This window comes from Trematomus bernacchii, unplaced genomic scaffold (assembly GCF_902827165.1).
Source record: "Trematomus bernacchii unplaced genomic scaffold, fTreBer1.1, whole genome shotgun sequence".
Classification (NCBI taxonomy): domain Eukaryota; kingdom Metazoa; phylum Chordata; class Actinopteri; order Perciformes; family Nototheniidae; genus Trematomus; species Trematomus bernacchii.
In genome coordinates, this window is record NW_022987803.1 from 5,703,732 (window position 1) to 5,722,531 (window position 18,800).

The following is an 18,800-nucleotide window of genomic DNA, read 5'->3' on the forward strand; positions in this document are numbered from 1 at the left end:
TTGAAATATTTCAAGGAAAGATATCCTGTTTACTTTAACTATTTTGAATTTGTGGAATATAAGTGAGCATGAAAACATGTACCGTTTACTTTTAATAATGATTCTCTTACCATAAAATCAACAATTCTTAACTGCTAACCCGAGAATGAAAGCATCACTCATGATCAGATAACTCCACTCATTGGGTTCAGACTCACTCTGTCTTTATGACAGTAGTCCAACACATTAAACATGTCCACTCATGTGCGATAAATCATCTCCATCTGTATGGTTTGCTTCATTTTAGCCAATCCCATCATTACCATCCGCTGCAAAGCCCGCCCATCCCAACATGACAGACTCGCAGAGAGCAGACGACAACAAATCCAAAGGTAAAGCACTGAAAAATACTTAAAATATATAAGTAGACAGACAACATTTATTTTTCTCAAAAATAATAAACCTAAAGTAAGAGAACTTGAAACCATGTGTTGTTTGTGTGTTTGGTAGTTGAGATATTACATCAGACGTTTCCCTTTTTTGACATGAACAGTAAATCAATGTGTGAAACTGTAGTATATTTAGTTTTGTCTTGTGTTTTTGCCTATGAATCCTTAAGACCCCATTCTCTGTTTCCTCAGCGAAAGAGTACTGTAAAGTCACGTTTGCTTTCGAGGGTACAAATGAGGATGAGCTGACCATAAAGGAGGGCGAGACCCTCCACATCCTGAGCAAGGTAAGACTCCACTGTCTCATACATTCAAGTTGTGAAATTAAATGATGGAAACAACTGGGTTCACTAAAGTCACCTATATTATCTAAACTCACATGCTTGGCTGTTTGATGTGCTCATGCAGGCTTACTCATAACTGCAGAACTGTTTTCAAGTTTATTCTCAAAAATCATCCTGCAAATCAGCTTGATTTATAAACATGGGTTTTAAGTTATGACATTTCCTGATAGTACTCAAATCTTCCCAGCATATCTAGTGGTTCAATTCTGTATTAGAAGTCACAGGTTGGAGGAAATAAAATATATTAACAGGAGATTAACACACTGATCATAATGATCTTTGTTATTTAATGAGCAAAAACACATTTTGAAGTAGTGAAACCAGTACTGCAACTCATCAATCACGTTGCATGTCTTTGCTCACATTGTATTGAGGCATTGGTATCTATGTATCTATTTGAGAAGGGACAATGGACCTGGAGAACTTAAGTCAGATTTAGCCACAAAGGTACATTTTCATCTGCAGTCCCTGGCATTTTGATGGCTTATTAAATTACAGAGAAATTCTGACACACCTCTGTCTTGTTAAAGCCCCATTTAGTCTTCTCCATTAGGTGAGAGAATGGACACTAACAGACACACACACACAGAAAGGCACACACACTCGGACTCAAACTCAGCTGCCTCTGACATGTTGACAGTTATGTTGTCTCTGACTCAGGGGTTGTCTCCATGACTCCTTCAGTTCCCTTTAAAGACCACAGAGTAAAGATATGTAGCACCATCTAGTGGACACTGATGAGAAGTGCTATGATTTTCTACTTTGCTGTGGAGCCAAGACAGAGCAAAGATCACAAATCAATACCTTAAGTAAGGGTAGACATTAAGGGAAAATTAGATTTTCATTGTCACTGGCCCCACCATTGTAACCAACACTGGCCCAAGAGAATTGGTCTAAAAAAAATGGACTCTAATAATGAAGAAAATGAACACATTTGTTGCAATAGTAATTTATTTACAAACTACATTACTACTATACTACAACATTTCAATCGTCAGTTCTTCCTCATTTTCCTCCTCGGTCGGTTGATTTTGCCGTCCTCCTGATGACCAGGCTGTAGATCCTGGACCTCTGGCTCTTGACCCCGACTGCCACCACTGCAAAACAGCTCTCTTAGCGTCAAAGGTATCATTTTGGGTCGACAGTGAGGACCTCCAGTCACTCTTCACGCATGAGAAGCCTCTCTCACATGCTGCGGTACTGACGGCCATTGTTAGGTAGATCTGGGAAAAGATGCCTGGGTTCTTAAACTTGGTCTGTAGATCACCTCTCTGGAGTATTTCTAGGAGAGTGTCTCTGAGGGGCCCATTCCGCATTCTTGCCCAGATTTGATAGAGCCTGTACTCTCCCAACACCTCAGTGACTGTGGTCCCCTCACGCACCAGGATGCTCTGGTAATGGTGGCACAGGGACTCAATATTTGCTCGTCCATGGAGGACAAAGGCTTCTTTGGACTCATCTGAGTTGTCCAGTTTTGGCCACATATTATGATCAAGAGCTGAGCATTTTTGCACAATGCTCTCGGTAGACAGCAGGTCTCCCAGACGGCTCTCAATATGTTTGGCAAGCATGTCTGTAATTGTCTTCCTGTCTGTAGCCAGTGTGTCTGTGGTAGGGTTGCAAAGGGGCAGAAAGTTTCCGGAAAGTTTCCATGGGAAGTTAAGCTGGGGAATTTTGGAAATATTCGATGCAAAATTAAACAAAAAACATGACATTTCAACAGATCTTTTTTAATTTTAATATATATTTTTTTAGTAGTAGAACAGAACACGTTTTAATTATTTTATTGAACAATTATTTGTTTCATTGAAGAACGAAAACAGGAATGTTGAGTTAAATATTACTCATCTGTGCATGTGATGGAGGAATGCACAGTGCCTGTAGGGGGTGTGGTCTCAATAGCCATGCAGTAAGCAGTGTGCTCTGGCATGGATATTCAAGTGTACTTGAATGGCATCTGTTTGTTTTAGTCAAGATTATGCTAAAATATACTTTCCCCAACTATATTTAAGTTCCCTATGAAGAGCCAACCTTCAATTTAGAAAATTCCCAGTTTATTCCCGTTAATTCCCGTTTATTCCCATGGAAAGTTTCCATCTTTGAAAATTCCCGGAATTTTGCAACCCTAGTCTGTGGTGGTGTTTTTTTTAGCTCTACCCCTCCTATAGGTGCCATTCATTGCATCAGCCAACATCTTCCTTTGCTGCTCTCCGGGCTCCAGACACAGTTCTGTAAGGCCAATGAGGCAGGCCTCAATGTACTGCACTGCCTCCCCTGGCATCAGATTATCCTGCTGAAACTGGAGGCTCAGTGCCTTGAGAAAGTCCTGTGTATCCAGCAAGAAGTGCATGAACTGGACATTGGTGTGGCTTTTGCGGTAGTGTAGGATGTTCTTTGCCCTTCCCATCACTGCAGGTGAAGGTCGGGGTGTCCTCTCTGGGCTGACCTGGTCCTCAAAGTGGGCCACAAAGATTGCATAGCTATTACACAGGATCTGTGTTGCCTTGTGGATGTAGGGCAACCACCTGGCCCCCTTCAGGTTTGTAGGCTTGAGGACCTTCTCCTCCATTGCATCTGCCAGCATCCTCAGCTCCCTCATGCGGCTTTCACACCAGCGCTTTTCCCGTTCTAGCTCCGTGCTAGAGCTTTTCTGGTTCAGCTCCGGTTTCCCTTTTCTGCTCCCGCTTTGTTCACACCACACAGAGCCGGGGTGGTACTGCGTCATTGCCTCATCGTTTGCGTCATGATGTAACCGTTTACGTGCCTGCTTCATAAAAGCCAAACCGCGCGGAAATCCCTCGCATCGACAACAACAACAATGGCCGATTGTATTGAAGCGCTGTTCGCTTTGGTTATGCTATGCTATCGTTGTGTACAAACTGGATAAAACGCGGGCATTTTGTTGTTGTTCAGGAGGTTAATCCCGCCCATGCCCCTGCCCCCGCCTCGACGTAAGAGAGACGTAAGCGGCGCCGCCTCTTAGCTCCGGAATCTTGCTTCTAGACCGACAATTTTTTGGAGCTGGAAACGAAACGGGTTCCGGAGCTAAGAGGCGGCGCCACTGCGGTGTGAAGAGGAAAAATCTGTACTTTTCAGGCTCTAGCTCCGAGCCGGCCCTGAAAACGCGTTTGTGTGAAAGGGGGCTCAGTGCCTTTGGAGAGTAGTGGTATTGCTGATGCAAATATTGCAGCACCTCCTGCAGCTGCTTCAGCCTCTGATTCTCTTTTATTGAATCCACCACACCTAATTTCAGCCTGTGTGCCACACAGTGTATAGCAAGCAGGTGTCCAATCTCTTCCTTCAGCTTTGCAGCCACACCATTCCTCTTCCCCAAATTGACAGCCACACCATCAGCGCATAGGAAAACCACCTTTTCCTTCAAGTTATCCAGACCTGCTTGTTCAAACACTGTCTGTACTGCAGAAAGTACACCAACTGCATGTGCGTGTTTGACATCCTCAATGCCAAGGAAGGACTGAACCACTCCTCTCTCCTTATTGAAGAACTTGACATAGACAATCTCGTTGTCAAGGTTCCCAGTATCAGTTGCCCCGTCAATCATCACACTGATATAGCCTGCATTCTTTAGGTCAGAAAGCAGTTGCTCCCTCTCCACATTGTAGATATCAATTGTGAATCTGTAGGTAAAAAAAGGGAATTTCATTCATAATGAAGGAATTGTAAAAAGTTAATTAAATAGTAAATTCGGAATGTATTAATGTATTTGTGATTCTCACCTTAAACATGCCTTGTCTGACAAGTAACAATTGGTCATGTTGGAGCGAGTCCTACTGTTGAGCTGCACCAGGTCCGGAAAGTCAGTTAATGGCTTTTCTTTCTTAACAACATAGTACGCTGTATGAAACATATTCTCCATTTTATCCTGGAAACCTGCATCCATTTCACCATTAACATGAATCCCAGCTAACACAGCGGGTGTTTCGATTGCTTTCGATTACACCTGGTGTGAGGTGTTTTTTTCATGCGGGTCAAACCCCTGTGGAGCGTTCTGCTACCTGGCCCTTGAAGAGTGGAGAGTCCCTAAACAACCAAAAGAATCTGCTGCTTAAATATCATATGTAAATAGCCACTATAACTAGCTAGGCCTACTATACATTCTATAAAGCAATTGTTCATATTTGGTTTATTAAAATAATTATATTGTGGTCATTGTTAAAAATAAATAAAAAGGAGGGTGACATTTTCTGCTATGAGTATTATTGTTTTTATAATGCGCTTTCTGCCTTCCTGTCATCATCAGGAGTTAGAAATGTAATAGCCTAGATTACAGCCTTCATTATCCTTAACTGCTGGGACATTTCCCTATAGCAAATATACCTTTTATATTTTCTACTCTTCACTTACTTGTCAGAATAGGTCGGCATTGATGTACAGAGCCGACAAAAGACCTAGTTTATATTGGCATCATATTCCAGCCAACTCCAACGATCAAGCCAGTGTGGCTGAAACTTTCTCTCCCTCGTCTTCTCATACTCCCTGTCACTCTCCTTTAACTCCTCCGGTGCCTTTCTTTATTTAAGGACTGATTTTTGCCCGGCGCTTGGCCGGTTACCGGTGTTTTTAAAAACATTTTGCCGAATGGTTAGGTGGCACGAAAGTCTGTAGTGAAGGAGCACCAGAGCCTACTCACACTGCACGCGCACGGGAGCTATGGAGTAGAGCGCGATGTTGTAGCGTTAATAAACGAAACAATCTAACAAAATTGCTTAAAAAATTGCTTAAAATACCAATACCACAGAACAATGTGAATGTATGTCTTACTGTTTTTAGTGGCCCGAGCGGGCAAGTGGAAAGTACGTTATGCTGGCCCGGGGTGTCTAAATAGTGCCTCCGGGCCAGCGGGCCATTTATGATGTCAAGCCCTGCCTTAAGTTTTGTTGTTATGAAGTGTTTTCTTAATTCGTTGTCTAACAGGACACAGGAGAGCCAGGATGGTGGCGAGGGGAGATCGGGGGCAGAGAGGGGGTCTTCCCTGACAACTTTGTTACCATGGTGTCTGATGCAGAAAAAGAGGTAAGTCTTTGCAAATCTATCAAATCTTTTAGTTGAAGATTCTTAATTCTGAGGATTTGCTGTTTTCTTTGTTTATTTTCTGCAAATATATTTGTGTTTAGGACTTATTATAATTTAATGATATCAATGTTTGCTCTGAAGTTCTGTTGGACATCTGAAGCTATTTTCTGACATTTTACATATCAAATTGTAACAAAATAATGACAAAAGATACTAGTTGAGGGCCTTTAAGGAAAATTAAACATCCTAATTGTAAATGTGGAAAATGTCTATAAAGTCCCTCTACAAACGGGTAGAAAGTAAAATACTAAATAACCCAGACGTTGTAAACTACAGGACCTGACGGTGTTTTAAATCCTCACATAATATAAGACTGATAGGAGGTGACAGTGTCATTAAAAACAAGTTTCATAGTGACAACGTGGCAGATTCCAGTCTGAATAAATGATCATTGTGTGACAATAGAAGGTTGTTTGCACATCGGTCAAATTATCATTCAAAATAGGGCAATTATGTTTCTTGAAACGTGTTTGAAGGAGAGCTCTAATTATCTGTTCATCATGAAATGTTATGTGCCGGTAGCGGGCGTTTATGTCTACAATGCTTTGGCCCTGTAATGGTATGGAAATTGGAACGAGTTCTTTTTACAAAGCAGTATTCATAGTCTTAAAATAGTCTTAAATATTCTTTGATTATGTCCTTTTTTCCTCTGATAATTGAGTAAACTAGACACACACATATATTAAATGTAAAAAAATGTTTTATATACTGAGCAAAACGGGTAAAAAAACAGAAAAGCGAGATGTTGAGTGTGACTTAAATGATACTGCGTTCAAAATAGCACACATAGAAAATGGTTGACCTAACTAGAAACTGGAACCCTATTCGTAGTGGAACTTCTTAATAGTAAGCCTGCAATTCCATTAACCTCAACTTAATAAAGCAGCAGTTGTCTGACGTCGCACAACATCAACACACTTTGTAGAGCATATCTATCTCTATTTAATTAAAAAAGGTACACACTATCATATAGTAAAACCGTTTCTGCATGTAACATATCCACACTATCATATAATAAATCCTGTACTGCATGTAAATTAATGTCACCATATGTCACCAATGTAATTATGTACCTGGCTACGGTAAATCAACTCTGTTGATAATCTCCTCTGCACAAAAGCGATTCGTTATTTCTTGGTCTAAAGTGTAGAAGAAACATCAGTTTGTCAGTCAGCCATGCCCCTACTTGCATTTGGCGTCATGCACGTGGAGGTCGGAAGTTTTCAATCCTTACCAAAACGTTCCAATTTTGCTGAGAAAGCAGCATTAGTAGCCTCCCAACTGAGATACGGGATTGACCCACTCTCAATAGTTTTAAAGGTCAACTCAAAGAATGGTGGAGAAACAAACAGACGTGTAATCACCGCTAAATGCACTTTAACACAGGGGTATCTCCTCTTGCACTTTAGGTAGCTCTTGTATCATCTCTTGCACTTTATATGTCGTTGCTGCTATATTGTACTACCATGTCATAAATACTTGTGTATGCTGCTCTTGCTCTTTTGCACTTTTTGCATATCATGTATTTTGTTTTTGCCATGTTTGTAAAATGTCATTTTCTTAAATGTTTTATGTGAAGGACTGCGGATGGAAATTAGCTCAAACTAAATCTGGCATATTTACACTTGACACATTTAATTGTTTTAAGTGTTCATTGATGTGCATTGTCCCTGCCAAATAAACGATTAAAATACACGTGTTTACCTGCAATAAACAAATATACAAAATGTGGTTATCGCCTGTGGGATAAACTGTCCCAGAGTCTGGTTCAAGCTTAGTACTAATACATCTCTTCCAGGCATTGTTATTTATCAGTGAATCAGCTTTTTTTTCAAAAGGCTTCAGCTCAAAAATAATTGGTATGATCAGGCCATGTGAGCGCTCTTTTCTGAATGAAGGCTGAGTCTACTTGCTGTCTTTTGTAAATGACATTAGCGTCCTCTGAGGTTTCATCACAGAAAGTAATTAAGCATTAAGTTATTCTGTGTTGTCCTGTTTGTATTTTAGACTCCCACATCAAGAGGGTCAGTGAGATCATCTCCTAAGCAGGAGCCAGAAGAGGTGAGCTGTTAGTGCCTGATGAAAGAACATCACAGATTGTTTGTTTCTCCCATCACTCATGTGTATTCTTATATATCTGAACATCTCAATCAAGAAAAAGACTGGAGACAGGGGCAAATTATATAGTGTGTGTAAATTAAAGACACTTCGGATTTTTTGAAGCAGAGTAGTACATCTCTATATCTGTAGTTTTTATTCTTGTTTATTTTGTGTTCTTATCTTTATTTGTTTTTGTTTTGTGAGCTGTGTGATTTTGTAGTTCTCTTTACAGCTCTTTGGTCTGGAGGTTTTGAAGTGCTCTATAATAGAGTTGGATTGGATATTACTTCTCCATAGTCAGTGTTTCACTTAGTAGATTGTGGTCGGCATGCCCCCGGTTTGTTTTGAAAAAGTGAGGAGTAATTCAAAGTAAAACATACTTGAGCCCCATAACAAGGCCCACCAAAAAGAAAAAAATCAATAACAGTTGAAGTGTATGCTATATTTATCTTTTCACCACTTACAGTTAAATTGCCCCTTCTGAATGGGAACTGAAGCAGTTATCTCTGCTCTCTTCAGGGTTACACATTTGCAGTTCTTCAATTTCACCTGCAGACATTTAAAGGGGACCTATCGTGCAAAATGCACTTTTTTATGTCTTTTATACATAAATATGTGTCCCTGGTGTGTCAGAAAACTCACAAAAATAAAACCCTCTCTCTTTTCCAACAACAACGGAGCTGATCCAGATTTGCGTCCGATATTACGTAATAAATTAAATGTGGGCTGGCTTTACACCCACGGCCCTATCAGAAACGTTGCTATCAGAAACAATGCGTGACGTGTTTTGGACGTAATATGGTCTTTGTTTACATTAGCAAGCATCGCTAACAGTCAGAGCTAACCTGTACTGGAGAGAGTATGTGTAAAAAAGCAGGAAATAAAAAAAGGAACTCACCTTGTGGTAAACCCGCAAGAGAAAAAGCGTTTGAGCTCCATACTGTTTCAGAAATAATCCTTGATGTGGTTTGGAACATGATATGACGTTTCATCACGGCAGCGTTTAGCTGAGTATCTGGGTAGAATTCTCCTGCATGAGCAGGCATGAGCTCCGCCCCCTCGTTTTAGTTTTTAGTTTTATAAAGCTATTATACCCATAATCAGCCCTTTAGTAACAGGGCTGAAACAGAGGGGTATCAGGCATGGCCAGAACGGGTGATCTGTTTAGTGTTTTGAGCAAAACACTTCATTGACATGTTTTTTATATATTTTTATATATCTGAGACCTATAATATATGCCTACAAATATCATGATAGGAGACCTTTAAGCGATACTGTCCCCCATTGTGCAACCTCTTGATAAACAATGGTTTCTCTAGTATTCTTGGTTCGTAGTAACTGACTAGTGTGCTGACCCGGACCCCTGTTGAGTTGTGACAGCACAGACCCACACGTTCACACACATGCAGTTAAAACATACCGACATAGACAGTGGCATTCACAGATTCCGAAAGGCCCATCAGGAGTTAATACAAGTACGTGTTGAGCATAGGAATAGAGAGACGTGAGCTCTGCACCTTTTATTAAAGGTCCCATGTCATGGCCATTTCTACTGATCATAATTCCATTGTTGAGGTCGACGAGAATAGATTTATATTGTGCAATTTTGCAAACTCACATTGGTTTCTCATACAGCATCTCTGTTTAGTATGTGTATTCACTCTCTGTCCGAAACGGCTTGTTGGAGCTCCTGCCGCCGAAAGTGGTATATTGTTCTCGAGTCTCAGTTATTCAAGCTGTGCTACTTCACTGAAGTGTGACTCAGTTAGACATCGTTTAAACAACATATTGATCTAATGCCAATGGAATTAAGACACAATACACTCCATCAAGTCAGCCCTTGAATACTTTGTGCTGGGTCCTTAATGAAAGTCAAGGACTGTATTCCAATTCCTAATATATACACCATATATAGGTATGGCTAATTATACAGGTACAGCTAGAACAAATACATATTAACTAGCATTTCAACCTGTGCAGAAACAGACTCCCATGATGAAGGAAATTGCTTTTTAATGCTAAAAATAAATAATTGAAAGTTTTGTTGCTGTATGTTGTAAAAATAGACATGTACCCCTGTGGCAGGATATGATTTATTTGTGCATATTCCTGTGTATGTGACTCAGGCGCCGTTTACACGAGGAGAAAACTGCTTGTATCTGCATAGTTTCGCGTGCGTATAGCCCTATTATTTACACGAGGCCGATAGAAACTGACCCCACAAACAATAACGGGTCCCAAGGTGGATAGATTTGCAAACGAAACGCTCTGGGGGGTCAACCGAGTCCGTGTAATCACCTCTATACAAATATTTCCTGAAAAAATAGCGATAGCCCCACCTCTCCCCACCTCTCCTGCTCACTGCTGTAGCAACTATCAAAAATAGCTGTGTTAATTAAACGCACAAGGGGTTCTTGAATGAAATAATATTATAAAAGGCAAACCAGAATTGTTAACGCCCAATATACTCCTTAAACAAAATAAACAGTCAGATTTCATGCATTGATCCATTATATTGACAAAGGTGCATCTCACCCGGTGTTTGTAGAGAATATCTCTCTTTCTGAGCCGTGCTCTCGATGCAATATCCACAGAGACGTGCTTCTTGGTTTCTTTCAGTTAACTTCCCCCCGTTGCATTTATCCATATGCTGAGGAAATTACTATATCCCGCTGAATACCAGCAATCGCCACACACACTGACTTCCTCCTGTCAGTAGCTACTGTTAGTGCTACTGCTACTGACCATGCTACAGATATTAGTGCAAAAATATACAGCTCCTCTACCACAACCATCAGCAACAACAGATTCGGTTTCTTTCAGTTTCTTTCAGTTTCAGGGCTTAAACAGAAGGGTAGCCATGGCAACATTGCTGTGGGGCTGCTCCAGGCTGCTCTTCTTCGCGGCTTTTGGTGTATTTTGGCAGAAGTTACAGCGCCACTTACAGTCCCAGCATATGTACTACAGCGTTTCCAGCGGCCTCGTTTAAACAGACACGTTAAATGAAACAAATGCATGTGAACGGAAGACTTTTTTGAATACGCATACTGTGCATAAACGCAAACGGTCCCGTGTGAGCGGGGCCTCAGTGTCAGGCGAGGCCCACCAGGGTTATATAATATAATTGGGTTGTAAATGGCTTGACATTTAATAGATGTCGGCAATCAGTATGTCATTGTTAATTATTCAGCCCATGGGGTCTTTGACTCTATTTGATGTTTTTTAAGATGTCCAAGTCGTTAAATGTCAAAAACAGCATTCTCACACACTACATGTAAGTCAGAAGGAGGAAAATAACTTTAAACGGTTGTATTTTGTGCAACAGCCCTTTAATAAATACTGCCTTTATGAGGCAGAAGAGGTTTCCTTTTTAGCCGCGTTCACACCAAGTACTTTGCCGTACTTAGTGCCGGCACTTATTACCCCGGCACTTATTACCCCAGGGCACTTAGTACAGATCGCGTTCACACCGGAATAAGTTCCCTGAGTGAAGATTACGCAAAAATGAGCCGCTGACGTCACTTCGTCTTCTTCTGCTTTGGGTTTACTGGCAGGCCGCAAACCACTTCACGGTGTATACTGCCACCGGAGTTGGGGACTGGCTTCAGTAGAAGCTGCTGGGACTCCCAGCAGCGTCTACTGAAGCCTTCCGAGTAAATCGCCAGAACGCCGACACCTCCTCATCTCCACCGCTCCCATGTTTTATTTTGTGTTGCCATAAGTTAGTCTCTCTGCATTTGTGCGCTGGGCGAATGCTAATGCTAATAATGCTAATGCGAGGATAATAAAATGGCGGCTCTACAAAACATTTCAGAGTTTTACGGGGCGTGGTTTGCAATTCGCCCAGCCAATCAGATCTGGGGCACTTTTCCCCCCCAGGAAAGTACCATCTCTCAGCAGGCACTAAAAATGGGGGTAAAAGTTCCCGGCAAGTACTCTTTTTGGTGTGAACGCGACATAGGAGGTACTAACGGAACTAAACGCGAAAAGTACGGGGAAAAGTACTCCGGTGTGAACGCGCCTATTGGTTAAACTGTCAGATGCGGCTTTCACACCAGCGCTTTTCCCTTTCTAGCTCCGAGCTAGAGCTTTTCTGGTTCAGCTCCGGTTTCCCTTTTCTGCTCCCGCTCTGTTCACACCGCCCAGAGCTGCCGCTGCTGTGTCATGACGTCACCGTTTACATCGCTGATTTGCTCCCCAACGGCGCTCACAACAACAACGGGGGACTGCGTCGGGTCGATGATCGTGTTGCTTTTAATCATACGAAGCCAGATTAAATTAAATAACGACTTCTCCAACCTTATACTTTTCTCCTGAGTGCTGTGGTTCATTGTTTATTAATGTGTTTCAGCGGCATTTACCGACCGCTGCAGTGCTGGCTGCTCTTCCACGGGAGTTTATTCTCCCGTTAGCTCCGGGTTAGCTCACACGGCTCTAAAGTATTCACTGTCTGACTGTCACACAAGCAGCTGATACATATCCCCAGTTCCCCTTAAGTGAATGTGTGTCAGTCTGAATTGACGCTGTTTGGCATCACAACGCTGTTATGAAAGTTTCTCTGGTATAACATGGGTGATGTTAGCATAGCAACCGAAGCTAAACTGACTACTTGCTAAGCCGTTTTCTACAGGCACATTTTACCGGCGTATTTTTCATTATGATTCTACTTGTGATAGTCGGACATGACAACCTGTGCAGCCCATGTATTGATTCCATCCGATAGCTGCTATAATAACAAACAAAACGTCTGCCTGCTCTCCACAATGATCAATAACAGCGAACGGATGGTCAAAGTAAGGTACAAATAAACAGAATCACACGAAGCCTGGTTAATGTTGCCTGACTTTATAAAGTGTTTTTTTTTTTTATAAGTGTGTGGTTGCCTTCTAGTCACTTTGCTCAGCGCTACTGCTTGTAGGCAGGCATGACAAGACTCTTCAGTCGACCCATGTTCAGGGGAGGTGGGTTTAGTTTCCTGCACGCCTCGACGTAAGAGAGACGTAAGCGACGCAGCCTCTTAGCTCCGGAGTCCTGCTTCTAGACCGACAATCTTTTGGAGCTGGAAACGAACTGGATTCCGGAGCTAAGAGGCGGCGCCGCTGCGGTGTGAACAGGAAAAACCGGTACTTTTCAGGCTCTAGCTCCGAGCCGGCGCTGAAAACGCGTTGATGTGAAAGGGGCAAGAGTCACAGATTCAACTTAGTTAACCTGAGTAATGTTGCTCATTTAATAAACGTTCACTCTGCAGAATAAGTGTTTTGTGAGGAAGTTAAACTGTGTTTGCAAGACACTAATAATGAACTTTGTATGCACACATGTAGTTACAATTAGACACAGTGCAGTCCCTGTCCTTCAAAAAGGATTGAATCCAGTTTAGCACTGTCAGAAAGTCCAACACATCTTCCAGTCTGTATACTAATGTGTTGGGATCGACCTTGTTTAATTCAAACTATCTGTGTTAAAACTTTAACGAGTTTAAAAGCAGTTTGAAGCCAAAAGATTAATCCGCATCAATGTTGAATTTCTCAGGGAATACCAAAGCCGATTTATATTTTAAAAAATATATATAAATGTGAACTGTTTTTCGGTCCTTCATCTCACAAACTCTGGATGAGCAAAAATTCCCCAAAATAACACGGTATCTTTAGTGTTCATATAATTACCCACTTATTGAGAAGACTTGAATTACCAACAGTTAGTGGTATCTTTTGATTCTCGTTATCCTTTGTGAAGCTGACAATTGAGCGGCCCGACCAAGCAAGGAGGCAGAGGCAAAACGTCCCAAATACAACCCGGTGTGGGCATTTATTAAAATCATAGACACATGACTCACAGCCTCAATCTCACCCACCACAAACAGGAAACACAGAGCCTAAATACCCACAGACTAATCAATCAACAAGACACAGGTGAGGGGGGAGGAGACAACACAGGGCACCAGGTGAATCAGCAACAACAGACATGGGGGAAGGGGAACATTTTTCAGAATAAAACAAGAAACGGAGACAGACAAACTAAAACATAGACAGATCGTGACAACTAGATGCATAAATTACATGTATATTCACATTCTTCCTGTGCCATGTTTTAGTGTAGAACAGAATATACTTCGCCAAATATGAAGCTATATTATCCGTAATGGAAGCCGAGATCTATGGCCCCAGAGATCACCTCCGTTACATCCTTCATAATCCATTATTACTAAGGCTGTCAATCAATTAAAATATTATTGCAACAATCCAAACTAAAGACTATTTTAAGTTAATTTAATTTAAGGCCTGCAAGTTGTAGCCACTCTGCATCAGCCGTAATCTTAGCCTAAGGACAGAGGGTGTCGTTTTCTCATACTGATATTCTGTACAAACTGCTGTTATATTTGCTGTAAAGTGTCCTTACTGTAAGGTCATTATTATATGTACAGCACTTTGGCTCGACCAAAAATCGTTTTAAAAATGTGCTATATAAATAAAACTTGATTTGATTTGATTTGATTTAGCCAGCGAGTGGTGTTTGAGACTCAACGTACTCCGGTGCTAACTTATAACTATAATGTTGTTGTTGAGAGAACATCTGGCGGGGCTTTAAAGCTGAACTTTTCTTTCACAATGTTGCTGCTTCATTGCTTCCGGATCTTGCAAGTTGCAGCACTGGCAGAGTGTCACAAAACGTGCACGCGTTAATGCGCACCAAAATAAATAGTGGCGATAAAAGGAAATCGCCTTACTCTGCTATTGTGTTAACTTTTACAGCCCTTATTATTACCCGGCATTTTTTGATCACAATAAAGAACATGGGTAATATTATTTTATTTTGATTCATAGAAATACATTATTCACTGATTCAAAAATAAAGAACTAGCTTTTAGGTTATTCATTTATAGGTGAATGGAGAAAAACAGCGCGCTCACTTTTCGTGTCACTTTTCCTGCCACACTAACACTCTGCAGACTGACTCAACAGCAAGACTTCAGACGGCGTTTTTGAAGTTTTGAAACATTACTCCCAGCCAAGTGATAAGAAGTTGAAAAATAATCTATGAATATAGGATTTCATTTACGGACCTTGAAGAAAGCTCTTGCAGCAGCAGTATCTGCTCCTGACATATGGCAGTTGAGAACACATGCTTTGAATTACTTAGATTACTTACGTTAGATCACCCTCAGGCAGTCTTTGAATCCTTTTAAATGCAATGACAGACAGCCTTCAGATTTACCCGACATGTCTTCCAGTCACATAGCCGATCAAAACGGATACACATCAGCTACTGCCACGGGTGCATGTGACCTTATGTAAAGATGTTCCAATGAAGGAAATTATGCAAAAATGTGGCTGGTGCATCCCGCATATTTGCATTTATTAAAAAGTTAACACGAGACATTAACCCTTCATGGGGTACAGAAACAAATAAAAAAGACCACAAAGCCAAAAGCAGCTGACTTACTCAGAGTCTCAACTTTCTTCAAGTAACTGATCTGAAAGTATAGACAATTCCTTTCTATTGCGTTTTCTATGATTCTTATGTATTACTGGTGAAATCTATATTTAAAAAAAACCCATCTAAACGATTAAACGTGTATACTGTAACATATGGGATTAGTTTTGTTTCATAAAGATAAAGCAACACTTTCTCAGAATCAAGCAAAACTAAGAGTTTAAGAGAAAAAAAAAACTGAGTCAAGCAAAATAAATTTTATTTAAAAAATAAAACTATAAGTTGCAAACAAATCATTTGTGTAATCATGTAAACTATAAGTATTTTTTCTTTGTTTTAACATATCTTTTTGTTTTCAGTTCTCTTTGCTTCTTTCTCAATGATCAGACTTTTGCTCTCGCTGCAGCTTTCTCGTTTGCGCCCCCTCATTTTTTGTTTTCGATTTTGACACGAACGTCCCAGGTGGGCGGGACTTTCAGGGGTGCGTCCCCATTGGCTACTCAGTTTTTGAGTGACAGCCCACTACACCACAGATCATACAGTGCAACTCATGCAGCAAACTCCGGAGTCCACTCGGCCACGTTAGTGTTGGTGTGTCCTGGGGAGTTTTCATGGACATATCAGACTTATCTTATGGATTGCTGTGCATTATACTTGTGTTGTGTAGTTTATGCTTTATTCCAACTTTCAATATTTTAATACCTGAACACACTGCTGCTGTTAAATAATTTCCCAATTTGGGATTGATAAAGTGTCTGTCTGTCTATTTATTTATTTTATAGATAAAAAAAACACATCTATGTATTTTCAAGCTAAAGGTGATACACAATATAAACTGTATAGCCTACTGTTATTTTTTCAAAGACATGTTACATTTCAAAAGCATATATTGCTATGTTTAGGACAAACAATTAAAGACTGCTTTAATTTAACAAATTCTGCAATATAAAAGAGGCAGATTTGCTTTATTAAACAGACCAGACCTAGGTTGCATACCAACACAATTAGGAACATGCTCACATCATACTATGTTGGTCTGAAGAGCTGAAGCATTCATACAGAATGGATAAAAACGGTGTTGTCTCATTCTATATCCTGTGAGAAAATGATATACATTTAGCAATACAAACTTGACATACTATTCCTAGCCTGAGGAAGATATGAATAATCAACAGATTTGAATGGAATCTCTAACATTTGCATATAGAATAAAGACAAAAGAGTGATTATACAAATTACATTTATTGAAATTTGAACCAGAAGAAGAAGTCTCAAAGAATGTTTTAAATAAAAGGACATAAAACAAAAAGGTGGATAATAATAAAATATATGAAATGTATGTAAAGACATTTGGTCAAATGAAATGACAGTGAGCAAGTGATAACAGCAACGCCCAGCGTGGATGAAGCTGGTGCAGGTCTTTCTTCATGCCCCCCCTCCGTGCTGTCCCCTCAGAGGAAGTGGGAAAACGGGATAAGACTCTGGACACCACGCTGTCTCAATGATCCACACTGTTAATATGAGAGGAAAATAAATGTTTTAGGAAATGAAAAATATGAAGTTAACAAATAAAACACAGCTCAGGGGCAGTCATGGACGGTAGGTTTTCCTACAAGGAGAAGTAGTTAACTCAGCCTCCATTGATTTTCACATCAAATTAGCGTGTTAATAAAATAAGCTACCATGGCTTATACTTGCATATCTAAACAGAATCATGAAAGCCTGTTGGTAGAGTCAGACACACGAGTCCGTTTGAGTGTGTGCGCTGGTGTCTGAACGCTCACTCACTCACTGCTCGCTTTGTAGCTAACTGTCCCTGCTATTAGGCTACTAGCTTGCATTGTTATGGATCTAAAGTTAGCAAAAGCTAACTTTCATAACACAGCTTTTCTTTACTTCTCACTTAACTAACACAATAAAGAAACAGACCATATAGTACAGCACAAACAACACAAATTATCAATACTTACATATATTTTCACTTGTAGTCAGTGGCGGCTGGTGGAAAATATTTTAGGTGGGGCTGTGGAAATGGTGATCAAACAATACTAGGGGGGTCCGGGGAAGGACAATTTGAGGCTTAAAAATATGAGAAGACTGATCAATACCTCCATAACTTCAGTGTGGTTAGCTATGAATCTTCCAAAACTTCCAAACACCTTGTCCTGGACATAGTTTCTACAGCATAAACTGTGCAACAGTACAGTAGGCCCACACAAACTGCAGAACACCGGGGCTTTGGGAACACTCAAAATTACTTAAAATGATTTAATTCCCATTTAACCTGTTAAGGGGCTTTTTTTCTCACGAAACTGTGTCTCAGGGCTTCTTAAAATGTAATAAACTATTCATGTGTCCTACTCAGAGGAAACGCAGCTAACTGATGATATGAACCATGTTTACCGAAACAAAACACAAGTCTCACAAGAAGCGTCTAAATGAGCCCTGAGCGAAAAAATGCTAACGCACTCTAGGTATAAATCAATCGATATACTCATCGGATATGCACAAACAAGCTTATGCTAACAAGATTCTAGAAATATAAGTATCATCACTGAGCGATCAGAACTCGCGACAGGGGAAGCAAATACAGACATCACACGACGTAGCTTTAGGTAGCAAAACATGGAGATATGCTCACCTTTTGCAGAATAACAATTCTGATCAAAAACGAGAAAAACGCAGCTGAAGGTTAATCCATAGGTTAATCCAATGTGTCTGTCACTTTGAAAAATGATTGATGATCCATAATTCAATTTTTATGTCAAAAACTGAGTTTTCATTAGCTGCTAATGGTAGCTTCCAGAGTGTATGACAGCTTCCTGTTTTGTCTCCTTGGATACGAGTCCAAACAACTCACAGACTGCACCGGGCGCTGACGTAGGAGCCCTGTGACCATCAGATTTGACGACGCTGATTGGCTGAAATTATGTTTCGGCGGCATAGTTTAAAGATAGCAACAGTTGGCTTCTGCTGCACTTTCTGCACTCTCATCTGGGCGCTGTGCATAGCGCCCAGACGAGAGGGAGTAATGATACATGGGCAAGGCCAGGCAGGAAACATGTGATTTATCAGTAACTTTAGACATCGTAACACAATTTTAAACGAGATTTTATTGTAGATTATACATTTTACTGATACCAATTATATAATATTTACCTTGTTTATTAAAAATAAAAATAAAAATAAAAAATATATTTTTTAAATATATATATATATATATATATATTTTTTTTAATGTGGGAAGAGGGGGGGCGGCGCCCCTATGGGCCGGCCGCCACTGCTTGTAGTATTATAATAATTGAAATGCTGGTTCTTCTGGGGGTCTTCTATCCACGCTCAGCTACCGCACCGCAGCTGCCTGCACTGTACAATCGCTGGAGGACTGGGCTGTAACTCAAAA

The 18,800-nt window shown here is 40.6% G+C and overlaps 1 protein-coding gene across 3 annotated transcripts in view; it reads left to right on the forward strand.

Moving 5' to 3' along the window:
- Positions 1 to 18,800, forward strand: part of cd2ap (CD2-associated protein) — an 82,982-nt gene that overhangs the window by 35,461 nt on the left and 28,721 nt on the right. For 2 of the 3 annotated variants that reach the window (XM_034150415.1, XM_034150414.1), the window contains exons 7-10: positions 287 to 371; positions 621 to 715; positions 5,708 to 5,806; positions 7,874 to 7,927. In XM_034150415.1, the coding sequence (XP_034006306.1) occupies positions 287 to 371; positions 621 to 715; positions 5,708 to 5,806; positions 7,874 to 7,927 (333 nt within the window). The remainder of the gene's footprint in view (positions 1 to 286; positions 372 to 620; positions 716 to 5,707; positions 5,807 to 7,873; positions 7,928 to 18,800) is intronic. The other variant, XM_034150416.1, reaches the window with a different exon arrangement.